The sequence below is a fragment of the Lytechinus pictus genome, chromosome 7 (genome assembly GCF_037042905.1).
Source record: "Lytechinus pictus isolate F3 Inbred chromosome 7, Lp3.0, whole genome shotgun sequence".
Classification (NCBI taxonomy): Eukaryota; Metazoa; Echinodermata; class Echinoidea; order Temnopleuroida; family Toxopneustidae; genus Lytechinus; species Lytechinus pictus.
Window position 1 is genome coordinate 23,683,297 of NC_087251.1, and position 14,496 is coordinate 23,697,792.

Here is a 14,496-nt window from a genome sequence, read left to right on the forward strand (position 1 = left end):
TTTTTCAGTGAAATCCGTTAGGGGGCAGCTTGCCCCCCCCCCCCCCGCCTGTTACGCCACTGGTCGTGCCGAAACAGAATCTACGGTATTGTTTACATAGCAAATCTCAGAATTTCCTTGCTCTATGAAGTTTCAATCTTGGCAGAGGCTGGGACGAGCATGTGGAAGTAGCTAGCGACCACTTTGTGTGCGACCATGGTGCAACTCCCCTACAACCCATGCCCGGGCCCATGCCTCAGGGGCCGCGGAAGCGGGTCCGGGGGGGGGGGGCTGGGGGAATTCAGCCCCCCGGCCCCCTCACTTATTTCCAAAACAGTGTACAAAAAACGTAAAAATGACATTAGGATTGTGATATTTTGAATGGTCAGCCCCCCCCCCCACTTTGAAAACTGTTCCGCGACCCATATTGCCGTACCTATTACCCCATACCACTGGTAGAACACGAAACGGTAGCTATAGGCCTACGTCTAATCCGTAAGACTATGAAAAAAACTGGAGGCCAATGCATGCAGCTGCCTCTACCTGTACCAAGATCATATCATGTACGCATAAGTGGGGTAAACCCATCCCGAAACCCATATATACCTAACAGTGCTGTAACTTCCATTTCATTTTGTAAAGAGGCAGAGAATCTATTTGCGATGACCGTAGCAAGTGGTTCCTCTCATGCCCCCAAACAAAGTGTGAGCCGTGTAATTGTCATTTTCACCGCCAAGCACGTACAAGCAGTCATTTACATTTTTTTCTCAAATAAACATAGAGCGAATGCGTATTTTCTGCTATTTTTTCTACATGACCAGCTCATCTGTCCAGCCACCAATTCATTTTATTTCATCATTTTATCATTGGTATCCATTCGTTCATCCATTCAATCCGTCCATCCTGGGGGGTTATCAGTAGGCCTATCCATCGGATGATCGGGCGGATGATACAATACACCCATACCCAGGCCCAGCTATCAATCCATCATTCATTCTCTTCACTCGATCTTCAGTCATTTCTCCATCCAAGGAGATTGCTCCATCCGTCCATAGAATATAGCTTTAGATCTGTCCATTGGTAATAAGGCTACCACCCTCTCTTCTGCCGCCCCCAACTTTCCGGCTCATGGGCTCGCATGAGTGTGTGTGAGCGAGTTGATCTCCTCGAAATTGATACACAAATCATACACCATGGGGCTATAAATAGCTCCATGCTTACACATTACGTTGGTCTGTTCTCTTCTGCTTCTCCAAGTTTGCGTAGTCTTCTTCACGTACCTTGCTTCCCGGATTCCCCACGCGTTCATTGTAAATACCGTCTTAGGAATGAGACCCAAATACACATTGTATCTTGCCTGTACTCATGTTATTATTTGTACTTTGTGTATATTTTTATGATTGCATGTGACTGTGCTTTTTAAACAAGCAAATAAAGAAGAATTAATAACTCTGGGTCTATAGCACAGAGTTCGGTCCTGTATATATATATCCCCAGATAAAAATCACACTTTTACTGCTGAGCAATACTGAACTTCTCATTATTAAAAATCGAGATGCAAGTTTCCTTGCAGGGCTGCAAAATTAATAGCTATTTTGTCACTGTTTTTTGTTGTTGTTGAAATCTTGCCGAGTACGTCATGTCTGCCCCATCCCTCAATTTTCTCTGCTCATCATCTGCTTGTGAATTAAAATTCCAAAACGTGCATCGATACTCGCATACACGCACTATTCGGTCTATATGTGTAGACTATACTCACGTACTTTGCATGCGATGATAATGTCCTGTGACTGTGATGTGAACCGGTAGCTTGTGTGCAAAGCGTAAACAAGTCGCTAGCCGGCTGGCATCGGCGCTTTGAGCTTGCACGCACCGTTCAACGTTTGCTTTCTCAGCTACACACGTACGGGGATTTCTAGATACTGCGCATGCGCGATGACGTATTCATCAATATGCATGACGTCGTAATGAATATGCATTATTCGAACAGTGTTCTAAGATCAATTTATTTTTTAACCCGAGAGGGCGTCAATAGAAAGGTCCGAAGTATAAACGGTTAACCGATAAATATATAATACATGTTTCACCCCTCAATATCATGAAAATAGAAAAGTTATGCAAGTTTTTTTTCCGTGATAAAATCGAGCAATAATATAGGTATTTAATTAATGTAATAATTTTGAAATTGATTCATTGCCCTTTTCTGAGAACAACCAATCATACACTATACCTTTAAGATTTAAATTTGGTATTTGAAAAGTCCGACAGATTACCTATACTTTTAAAAAAGGAATGACATCCAGAATTCAAGCGCAAAGCGCCAGTAGATTTATGTTTACGTTAGACCTAGAACAGGGACGTCGAACCTTTATAATCATGAAAAAGATGGTATTTTTATAAATAAAACATGGAAGTCTAATTTTGTTTTAGTGTTAATATTCAGATCTTCAAACTTGACATTTTCCTATCCCCTTCATCATTCTCTCTCTCTCTCCCTTTCCCGCCCCCTCCATTCCCTTTCTCGCTTTTCCTTTCCCTTCTTTTCTTTCCTTTCTCCCTCCCCTACTGTTTTCTCGCTCTTTCCATTTTTCTTTTCCCCTCCCTTTCCCTATTCTTTCCCCTCTTCCTTTCCTTTGTTTTCTTTCTATTTTATGGTCTCCTTTTCCCTCTCTCTCCTCTACATTTCCCCCTCCCCTTTTCCTTTCCCTTTCCCTCTCCTTTTTTGTGCAAACATTAACACGAAAATCTTTCTTCCTACACACACACACACAAACGCCCGCAATCTAACACACGTAATGCAAAACAATCGGGACATTATCATTTTGTTCATATATATATATATATATATATATGTATATTTTCATCTATTTAAAGCTTTGAAAATTAATAAACAACGATTCCATAGGCAAAATCTCAATGATCATTAGGAAGGTACTTTACCCATTTTCATTTTATGTCATTGTGATTATTCCATACTAAGGCAACATATTTTGGATATAAAAATATGTGAAGGAAATGTTCCTCTTCTGTTTTATACTTTAACAGAAAACATTTTGTTCAACCAAATTATGATTTGTATTTCCAAGTTCCATGTAGTATTTTCATTAGAAAATCTCTTAAAGGTCAAGTGCACCCCAGAAAAAAAAATGTTTGAATAAATAGAGAATTATGAAACAAGACTAACGCTGAAAACTTCATCAAAATCGGATGTAAAATAAGAAAGTTATGACATATTAAAGTTTCGCTTATTTATCACAAAACAGTTACATGCACAATTCATTGATATCTAAATGAGAGAGTCAATAATGTCACTCACTATTTCTCTTTTATTGTTCGAATTATACAATATTTCAATTCTCACGACTTTGACCAAATAGGACCCTCAAGTTCAAGTTCAAGTTCAAATTTATTCAAACCAATCAAGAACAAGAGACATGTCACATAGTTTAACAAAAATGAGAATACATGATAGGTTTGGGACCCCATAGAAGCAGAGCTTGTGAGAGGGGCCCCTTATAAAGTACATTACAACAATAATGAGATGAAAAAAATATTTACAATGATAATCTAAAGAGTAAAATAAGAAAATACATTCAAAACACAACACGCACACACACACACACAACACACATGGTTTATCAAGAATCAATTTAAGATATTTTGTAATCTTTCAAATAAATATTTTCGACATGAATTTTTAAATATGGGCAGTGTTGGACTGGATCTAAAGTTTTGTGGTAACTTATTCCATTCTTTTGTACAAACTATCACAAAAGAATTCAAAGCAGTATTTGTTCTTGCAAGTGGCTGGTGGATAAGATTTTTCTGCCGTGTATTGTACAAATGGACATTTGAGTTAACAACAAATGCATCTTTTAAAAATGAACAGTTTTGAGAGGATTGTGATTTGTACATAAATATCAAGCAATTGAGGGAGACTAAATCATCAAGAGGCAAAATCTTCAATTGCAGAAATAAAGGAATACTTGGACATCTGTAATTCGAATATGTCATGAGCCTCATAACTTTCTTCTGAAGAACTAGCAGTTTGTTTAAATGGTTCCTATATGTATTTCCCCATGCAACATTACAATAATTTAAGTGTGGCATAATAATAGCATTGTAAAGAGTTACTAAGGTCTGCTGAGGGAGAGAGAAACGTAATTTATAAATGACACCAAGTATATACATGAGATGCAACCTGTTGATTTTTGGTACAATTTCCTATTATGCGCCGACGACTTGAATCGAGAATGTTCGATAGGAAAAATTCGCATTTCGATTTTTGTTTGCGTAATTTCCACCGCAGTATGAAGGATGACTAAGGACGGACTGAGCGAAGTATCCTGGTTGAGATTTGGAGGTAAGTGATAAAAACACCTTTATCAATAATTTCTAATTCATTTTTAAAATGAACTAAATCATACGATCAAGATTAACATAGTGGAAAAATATTGAAAGATTTGGCGTTTCATAGTCCCTCACATTCGTGTGATGAATGAAAACGTCAAAATGCACTATGAAATCACATGCGTTGTGCGAGGTTAGTATACTAACCTCGCATGTTGTGTGAGTGGGCACAGACTGGAACCTCAAAAAACAAAAAGTTCTCTCCTTCTACCCCCGTCTCGATCGGCCATTGTTGTTATGAATTGTAACAAAATGGCCAATCGAGACTGGGGTAGGAGAGAACTTTTCGCTTTTTTGAGGTTCCAGTTTGTGCCCAGATGTCAGGAAACTAGCACTCGTTAGACCTTTATCCATATAATCGTGGTAAGTGCATAATTTCTGTTTTCACAATTCATTTGGAGAAATATTTAGACCATAAATCACCCTAGTCCCGCGAGTATGGTAAAATACACTGTAAGCCCCTGGGCTCCCGCCCGCTGCGCGGGCGGGAGCTCCCTGGGTTAGATATTTATCTGAATTATGGCCATGGCATGGGTGCATTACATGCCGCCGTGCACAGGAAAATCGCAGGCACGGCGCATGCAACACTTGCATGGGATTATATATTGTAAATAAAATAACATTATTCTACGAAACTTACAAGTTACAGTACAGTGATTATGATTGAATCAAATTTCTGCTAATAAAATAATAATATTCCTCGAATAGATGCGAGCGCTGATTATTCTTCTCGTTGACATGGTTGACAAACTATGGAGCTTACTCGCCGCTTCCAAATTTTTTGTCTAAACTTAAAGAGGGTGCGTGATTTACATTCATATCAAAGATACTAGTACAAGGCCAAGGAAAGACTAGGCACTAACATTATTTTACATGTATGATGTAAATCGATGCAAAGCGTTACACGAAGTCGGCAAAGTGTCTAATCTTTTTATTGTATAGATCTGTACGTTGGTGGAACGTTTGTTGACAAACAAACATAGGCTCGCACTGCTGGCTTCATTCAAGGCACATAGAATTTTCAATTTTTTTGTTTCAATTGTCATCACTTTGAATGTTTTCCAAAAAGTGTTATCGTCAGCACTAATAATCTAAAAGTAGGTTTTTTAAGTTATTGCATTTATTGGTGTCTATATTTTACCAAACGATCATAGGAATTGCGCATACAATGAATTTTGACATAATTATAAAATACCGACAACCTGAATTAAGGTTGTGAATTGTATTAGCGTAGTGGGCGTTGTGGCGGGCGCCTGTAATCCAAGCTATGTGGGGAAGTTACAAATTGATGCAGAGGTTCGTGCCCTGGTCACGTCTTTCGGATGGTGATGTTAAAGGTCGGTCCCAGACGTAAGTAATCATATGTGATTGATACATGGCTGACAAAACTCAAATAAACACACACACGCCACCATCAAGCTTCCTTTTATTCCGTGGAAGAGACATGCGAAGCCACTCTTCAGGCCAAGGTAAGCATTGTGCTCTTTTTTATGTGCTTTATGTGTAAAAAATGATTAAAAAATTAAAAACGGAAAGCCACTCACGGGGAAGAGCCCCGGTGAGTAGGGGAACCAGTTTCAGCAAACATTATTCTTGAAGCGATGTTAACCTACTACTCAAAAATCCATTGTGTAATCACGTTCGTAGTGCAAGGTTAGTAAAGTAAAGCAGCTGGGGTCTATTAATAAATACCACTGCTCTGTGATTATAATAATTGATAGAAATGGGGTTGACAGGCTCACCTTGCAGTGGAAACAGGAATTCTAAGGAGAGTTTCCCAACGTCTGTTCCATCTGAATATGCAAGCCAATAAAGTCAAATCCACCGCAGCATAGTCGGTGATGTCACAATACAGATTAGGGGAGGGGTAGGGAAATAGCTCGCTACTATAATAGCATACTAACCTCGCAATACAAAAACAGAATGTTATGGCCTATGGGTCTTGCACTATGCATAGTGGGCCTAATTAATAATAATTGTACATTTGCAAGTCCTATTTGTATATTCTCATTTGCGTATTACAATACTTGGTGAAATAGTTAACAAGATGTGGAAACAAAATGTATTATTAGACCTGAGTTGTATTACACTTACAGATACAGGAAAATGAGGGAATCTTATTTCATTACTAATATTAGACTATATGCGGTATAGTCTATACTGCATCTGCTGGAAAAATACAGTTGTTCCCACTCACACATATTGCGAGGTTAGTGTGCTATACTAACCTCGCACACCCAACCATGTTTGGGTCGGGATTTTAATGAAGTCGGCAAACATCGCGTCATAATAGAAGTAATATTTGCTGAAACTTCTTATAGCTATAATATTTCAATTTAATTTTTAATGGCAATAGCTATACTATTTTAATTTTTTAAATCCATTTTTATATATTAAAAACACAAAAAAGGGCAAAATTGCTTACCATGGCCTGGAAAGTGGTTTTTATAGACACCAGTATGTAGAATACCTTAAAAAACGTACTTAGTTTTAGATTAATATTGCTTTTTGGAAATCATTTGAAGCAATGACAAATTTTTTAAAAACTAGAAAAATTCTAGTTTTCTACGTGACTTGAACGAAGCCGGCGGTGTGAGCCTTTGTTCGTTTGTCAACAAACGGTCCACCAAAGTCTATACAATGAAAAAACTGGACATTTTGCAGAACGCTTTGCATTGATTTGCGTGTAAAATAGTTTAAGTGCCTATTGTTTCCCTGTAGTGTCTTTGATATGAATATAAATCACGCGCCCTCTTAAAAGGCAAAAAATTCAGAATCCGCGAGTGACCTCTAACACCCGTCAACGAGAAGAAAAAAACTGCTTTGAAATTTCTCCAATTGACGAATGTTTGGGAAAAGTGGCTTCATATTGTTCGGTAAGTCTCGTACCACAATTTGATTTGATTAAAAAATTATTAATCTTTGCGCAATTTCGTGCAATCCCATGGAAGTGTTGCATGCGTTGTGCCTGTGATTTTCCTGTGCACGGTGGCATGTAATGATCATATGGATGAGTTCTTCCTGCAGACAAGTTTCCAGGTCTATCTTGTTGTCTTCCTGGCTTGGATAAATTCCGAAACTGACATAGTTCGTACAGTTTCTGTAAATTACATTACAAAAGTGACTTGGTTATTGAAAACTCTTGAAAAGGGTAGGTTTTTAGTTAGGTTTTTGATAACCACTTTCAGTTACAAGAAGCTGCTTTCATTACTAATGCAGAATTTTACCTTTCTTTCATGGAGACCTCTATTCCATATTTATATAAAAGCCCTTTGGGAAAAACATCAAAGGAGAAAACCACAAATTCCTGCTAATATTAATAACTTGCACAAAAATTAGTGAGAGAGTTGATTTATTTTTTCAAAAGTCATTACTTTCTGTTCCTTTGTCTTGTTTTTTTAATTTCACAGAAAAACTTCAGTTTTGTTCCCCCTTATTTTTCTTCTTTCAAACAACCAAGGTTTGATTCCCCTCAATGAAATGGTTTGATCTCAACTTTCTGTTGTAATTTGTAATTTTAATTTTATATTTCAGTCAAGATGACAAGTTCTCATTATTGATCTGCAAAGCAAGGTGCTTATGGCTCATGGAAAGTCCATGTCATTTGGATTATAATGATAGCAAGACTTGGAAGAACAAAGGGCCGTTAAGGCTTCATATTTCAAAGGATGAAGCTGATATTAATACTTTATAGAACAATGTGATAATAAAGGAAAGGAGATCACCATGATTCTGATGACAAGTAAAGAACTGATCATCCAGCTTCAGATATTTCTTGCCTTTATTCTGATAATGGATGTCATCAAGCTGTCGTGTGGAGTACCTCAGTCTCCAGGTAAGCTTGTCAAAATAAGAAAAGTTAGTTTTGCTGTGTTTGTGGGGATAGAAAATTGCGTGTGTAAATCGAGATTTAGCAGGGATGAAGACAAGGCTGGTATTTCTTGAGTAAAGAAGCCGCTGGAGAAAACCTCCCAAAGAGTTTGTACACTTGATTCGGCCTGAGGCCAAGGCCTTGACTACATCCCTGAAATGTAGTTTTTAAAGGGCAAGTTCACCCCATCAACAAGTTTATTTTTTATCCTTTACTGACTTCAATCTTTGAAACAGAATGAAACTACCGGTAAGTCATATGAATATTCATAATATACAAGAGAAAATGTGTATATGGATTCCATAACTTGCATGCCAACAGTGTTATGCACATAGCTGTTTTGTAAAACCATTCACTGTATGTACTTTGTTTTCTGTAGAGTTAAATAAACAAAAAATGATCTTGAAGAAAAGGGATATACGAGTTACACTTATTAAATTTTTTGTGTTGAACAGAGAAATTCAGTATGCCCATTTTAAAAAGTTAAAAATTCCTCTCACTCTCTGGTTTTATTTCACCATTTTTGTTTTGTCACAGCTTGGAAGAAGATCTCCAGTAAAATCTTGCTGACAGGTAGTTATCAGGAAATACTGCTGCCTCACTCAGATGCAGCTGTTTGGCTAGATTCCACTACAGGATGGGTATGGCTATTTGGAGGACAAACTGCACAGAATAACAAGACTTCTACTCTTGATCAGCTCTGGAAATTAGATCTTCAAACAATGAACTGGATCCTGATCCACAAGGATGGAAAGAAATGGCCTTCAAAGAGACATCAGGCAGTTTTGTGTTCGAGAGGAAGAGCCCTTGTTCTTGCTGGGGGGATACTGACATCTGGCTCCTGGAGCCCGGATGTGTGGAAGTATGACACTGACACAGGGATATGGGAGATTGAAGTTGGGTATGAACATTTGCTAAGTAATGTAACAAGATTCTGGTGCTCTGGTCAGGACCTGTATGGCTTCGTGCAGGATGAGTCTTATACCACATTGTTACAGTATCACTGGGACCATAAGAGCTGGACAAAGATTCCGACCAGAGTTGGCACAAAGAAAGCTATGTCAGAACTCGAACCAGACCTAAGGAACATTTCTATCTATCCACTGTGGCCTTCAGAAAGAGGGTTTATAATTCTTTATGCACCTGCTGATGGTAGTAAGTTCAAATTCAACTCTGATAGATTAGAGCTGATAGGCTCACAATGTATTCTTTGGTTACTTGATAAGGATATTCAATGGACACCACTGCTCTCTGACTGCAACACCGATGGTAAATGCCTGACATCATTATCACCTCATGAAAAGACACAGATTCTACATGTTGATGTGCCACCATGCCGTACACATGCTGGTACATGGATTGACAGTGATGGTAATGTATGGATGCATGGCGGTAGGTCTGACACAGAACTACTGCGAGACACATGGATGTATGACCTAAAATCCAAATCATGGACACAGCTTAAAAGTCCTTGCCTCACAGGAACATGTCAGGAACCTGATGTTTACATAGATCCTATTACTTGGACTTATAATGACACACTCTTTCTCTTTGATGGTCAACATGTCCAGACATCCTCAAACACGACATCTCTTGCAGGTATCTGGACATTGAACATATCAAACTTTCTGCAACATTCCATGCTAGCTGTGCCTCCTATTGGTGTATTTCTTATCTCTTTGAGCGTTACCTTCATTGTCTCGTTGGGAACTTGCGTGATCATAATCCTTGTGAAGTGTTCGTCAACAACAGCTCCAAGGATCAGGCCACCTGTAAGGACTTATGGCAAAGTGCAGTATTCACCTGTCAGCTCTACTGATGGGCCGTAAAGAAAGAATTATCCTTGAATTATGATCTTTTGTTGATATGTAAATGAATATGAAATAATGCCTGTGATCATAGCATTCCAACAACTGTTCAATTGAAATTCTCTTTTTTTTCCCTAAAAAAGTTGAGTTTCTTCATCTGACAGAATGGTTAGGCAGCAAGCATCTCTAGTCTTTCAACAGAAATCAGAATTGAAAATTCATGGATGTGACTTTGATTTTGTAACAAATATTCATTGCTCTCAGAAGGAGAAAAATGAAACATTCCACACGAATAATCATTGAACATTACTGTCTATAAAGGATTTGTGTCCACCCCCCCCCCAAAAAAAAAAAAAAAAAATTAAAGTGTGAAAATGCAATCATACAGTCTGTAAAAAAAAAAAATCAAAATTGAAGGTTGACCAGGTATAATGCCTTAATTGATACATTCCATGTCATGATGTCCCATAAAAATGCAATTTTTTTAGTTCTTGTTTCCTTATCCATTCTTTATATTTGATTTGAATGAACTTACTGCAAAAATGTATGTTTCAAGATAAATGAATATTTGTCATTCTAACATGTTTAAGAATTGTTTTATATTTGGGTTAGGTAGGGTAAATTGATTCATCATCAACTCTTGTCTGCAAATGATTGTATAATAATTAGTATCAGTTTACTGTAATATGCTTACCATTTTAACCAAACATTGGTTATAATAATTGCAATATAATCATGTATATTCATCATCACAATATTCCTGTTTAGACCAATTTTATGCCAAATTGCCATCATGAAACATTCCTATAGATCCCTGTTCTGGTAACTCACTCTTATTCCAGATGCAAAGAAGTGCTTTTATTTGCACTACATCATTGTATTAACAGTTGATGTGAAATGTGTACAATCACCATTCCCTGTTTCTAGCTGCCTTGTTATTTTCTTTTAATGCCTGCTTTAATTTGACTTTTGACAATGTGCAATCAGAATACTGTATACAATCTAAAGAGGATTAGTAAAACGCTTATTTTATTTTCATTTTACAATAGTTGTATTTATGAACAAAGAAGCTAGAAGAGTTTTATCATGTAGGCCTATTCTATTGATCTTACGATTGTAGTGCATACATATATGCAGTAGAAGGTAGAACTGGGTAATGTCTGATTTTTTTTTCATTACATCGTTTCATTTTCATATTTCGCAAAAGATGTCATATGTTGCACATTTTAAGACTACAATTAGATTAAATAACAGAAAAAACACAATAAATGTGTAAAAAATGATAGAACTAATTCTAAGAGTTTGGTGCATGCATCAAATTGAATAAGGGTTTCTCTCCCTTTCTTCACTTCCGATTATCAAAATGTTTTTGATTTTTCATGTTTTTTACTTTCAAATTACCAACAATCATACCAGGTGCTCCATATCTAACTAGGCAGTCATAATGTAGCCCACCTTTTCCTTTGTAACTGAAACATGCAATGATTCATTTCTTCATAGATGTGCATAAAGAATACTTCCTGTGTACATGTAAATTATAAGTAAAAATTACTTTACAAATTCCATGACAAGTCAAACCATGTTTTAAATTCAGCAAGCAGGAACAAACTTGTGTAATTTCATGTAATAATATGCAACAGAAAAGATGGGCTTGCCTTGAGGACATTGTTTTATTCACCATTTTTGGAAGCATCATTCAATTTCAATTACAATCCACTGCTTTTTTTTTATATTTTATTTCAGATCAAGGTTCCCCAGGGCATCCTTTTTTCAATTTGTTTTTTTCCACTCATGCATGAATGAGGAATCTTCTGAGTTATAGTACACCAGGTGAGAGAGATTCTAAACTTTACAATGTTAGGTCATTTGTGATCGAGTTATGATAAATCATCATTCTCTTTTTTCTGGTACGCATTTTAAAAGGAACAGGACGAGAGTCTGTAGTTGATAAGACTCTAAATGCACAATTTTTTTTTCAGGAATCCTTTGTTCGGGTGAGTCTGAAAACAGGTTTCGTCATGCATGCTATTCAACAATTTTTTTTATATAACTATGCAATTGGGATTTAATTTTGTATACTGCAATTTTGTTATCTGCTTAGACTTAGCCATTTGAAATATTTGTCTTTGTGTAAAATAGTGAAATTTGTTCTTAAAGAGCACAGAACAGTGAATTTGTATTTATAAACTGGTTGTCTCTATGAATAGATTGCTGTATTGATGGAGAAAACTGTTAGTTGAAACCAGATTTGTGGACTTTATGGACAGGTGATCACTAAAGTAGGATTTTTATCTAAAATTTGAAATACTTGAACTACTTAGAAAAGACTCAAGATCATGACCATGCTCCCATTGAACTTTTTCAAAGAGCATTAAAATTTGATAATTACCATGTTCATATTACTTAAACAAGAAATCCAAGATGGAGTTTTATAAAAGCTATGCATTAGTTTATTCAGCTATGCACGACTTAATGCACAATTGGTGACTCTCTCGTGCTAAATTAGTCAGATTCTCAATCATTTGTATCTTCATCAGCTTGTTAAAATTGATCTTTTCAAATTAAAATCCTTGTTAAAAACATCTGAATGTAGTTTGTTATTTGTTAAAACTTGATTAGAATTATAGAAAGAGCACTCACATTAATTTGATTTCAAAACATGAAATTTTGGGTATCTCAATTAATGGGTCACCAGTTGCAAAAGTCTTGCATAACTTACAAACAGCTTTAGGAAATGACTTGGATTTCACCGAGTTTCCATTAATTGCTAACTTATGTTGTAAGTGGTAGGTTTTATGCAACATGGCTTTGAAGTTCCCTAGATGTGTTCATAGTAAAATCACTTTAATTGAATATTTCATGTTTGTCTCCAATTCTCATTCTTTCCAGTTGCAGACACGATACTAAGTAACAGAAAATGAAGGAAGTATGAAAGGGAGATGAGAGAAAGAATACAAAAAGAAATTGAAAAACTGAAAGAAATATCACTATATACATGTAAGATATGAGAGGGAAAAAAGCAGGAGAAATAACAGATAAAGATGCAGGAATAATAATGGGTAAGAATACATGGCCAGAGGGCAAGGCTGCTGTCCTCTCATCAAATGGTAACTGTGCCATATTTGTGACTTACGAATAGATATGTATATTAATTTTTATACAATGCGCAATAGTACGGTGGAAGTTGAACTCTACGGCAAAGTTATCATAGATGCCAAGTTTTGTGCAGCAGTATCCTTTGTCCATTATACACCCCCTTTTCCTCTCCCTTCTGTCTCACCCTTCCCCTTTCTCTCACCTCTTTATTTCACAGAGCTCTTTGTAAAGTTATTGTCCCGTATTCTAAAGTTGGGTTTATCTTGGACCACGGTCTATGTGCTAAAATTATGGGAGCCAAACATTCTATTCATTTTGTATATTTCATTTGTTTACCATTTTGTTTCCTTTTGCTATCATAATGAAGAAAAATACTTCATTTATCATTACCAGACAATTATTAGCATCCAAGTGTCAAACGAGTTTAATTGTATGTGTACTGTTAGCGATTTGTGACCAACCGGCCCTCCATAGTTAAACCATAACTTTACACCCGAGTTCAGAATACAGGCCATTGACTTTATAAACAATTTGATTGCAACCATCAAGGTAATTTCTTCATAATTCAGGGGGTCATGATGCATAAAAAATGTTGCATTCATATGCAACTAAAAATATCGAACATAATTCTCAAATATATACACTTCTGATTGGTTAAAGATTTGCATATGAATGTAACTTTCTGTAACAGGCCCCATGATAAAGTACAAATGTTTCAGATGTTTTCAAGCCATAGAAAAATTGAAAATGTGAAATTCAGTCAAATTTGTAGATAAAAATGTCAAATTTCCCCATTTCATATACTACTGCCCTGCATCGACAGAAATGCGTCATAACCTGGGCATATCTTAATCTTTATGTTTTGTATTGACTTTGTAAATTTCTTTCCTTTTTTGTGATTTCAATAAAGTGATATCAAATCAAAACCATTACTAACTTTTGGTAACTAAACGAACGGCTTTCTGAAATACCCCTGGACTATCTTTCACACATTAATTTCTTGTATCACATAAAAGTCCATAAAACTTCATGTCCACATCCTGTAGGAAAGTTGTCACAGACCACAATCTCTATGGAGTGTTGCAAGAAACTTGCAATCAATTGAAAATCAATTTAAGGTCCCAAAATCAATTATAAGTCTGGTAATTAATTGTAAATTACTATTGATCACTGGTCTGCTTCTCGCATCAAGAAGAATAAATTGATTTGTACGATTCAAAATTGACCCATCAGTTGTAAATTTGCAATTGATTGCAAACATTTTCTTGCAACAGCCCCTTAGACTCTTGTCACAATTAACACTATTCACAGCATTCACCTATACAGGGCTCG

General features: G+C 36.4%; 1 protein-coding gene across 1 annotated transcript; it reads left to right on the forward strand.

Annotated features, from left to right (window-relative positions):
• The first annotated feature begins 6,836 nt into the window (after positions 1 to 6,836).
• LOC129264730 (uncharacterized) lies at positions 6,837 to 12,921 on the forward strand. The gene is made up of 2 exons (XM_064102260.1): positions 6,837 to 8,224; positions 8,798 to 12,921. Exons 1-2 carry the CDS (start codon positions 8,116 to 8,118, stop codon positions 10,087 to 10,089), a joined length of 1,401 nt encoding a protein of 466 aa, XP_063958330.1. The 5' UTR covers positions 6,837 to 8,115; the 3' UTR covers positions 10,090 to 12,921.
• The last annotated feature ends 1,575 nt before the right edge of the window (positions 12,922 to 14,496 follow it).

Coding starts and splice junctions, on each gene's coding strand:
- LOC129264730 (XM_064102260.1), top strand. CDS start 8,116: ATGATTCTGATGACAAGTAAAGAACTGATCATCCAGCTTCAGATATTT. Junction 8,225..8,797: donor TGGAGTACCTCAGTCTCCAG/GTAAGCTTGTCA, acceptor GTTTTGTCACAG/CTTGGAAGAAGATCTCCAGT.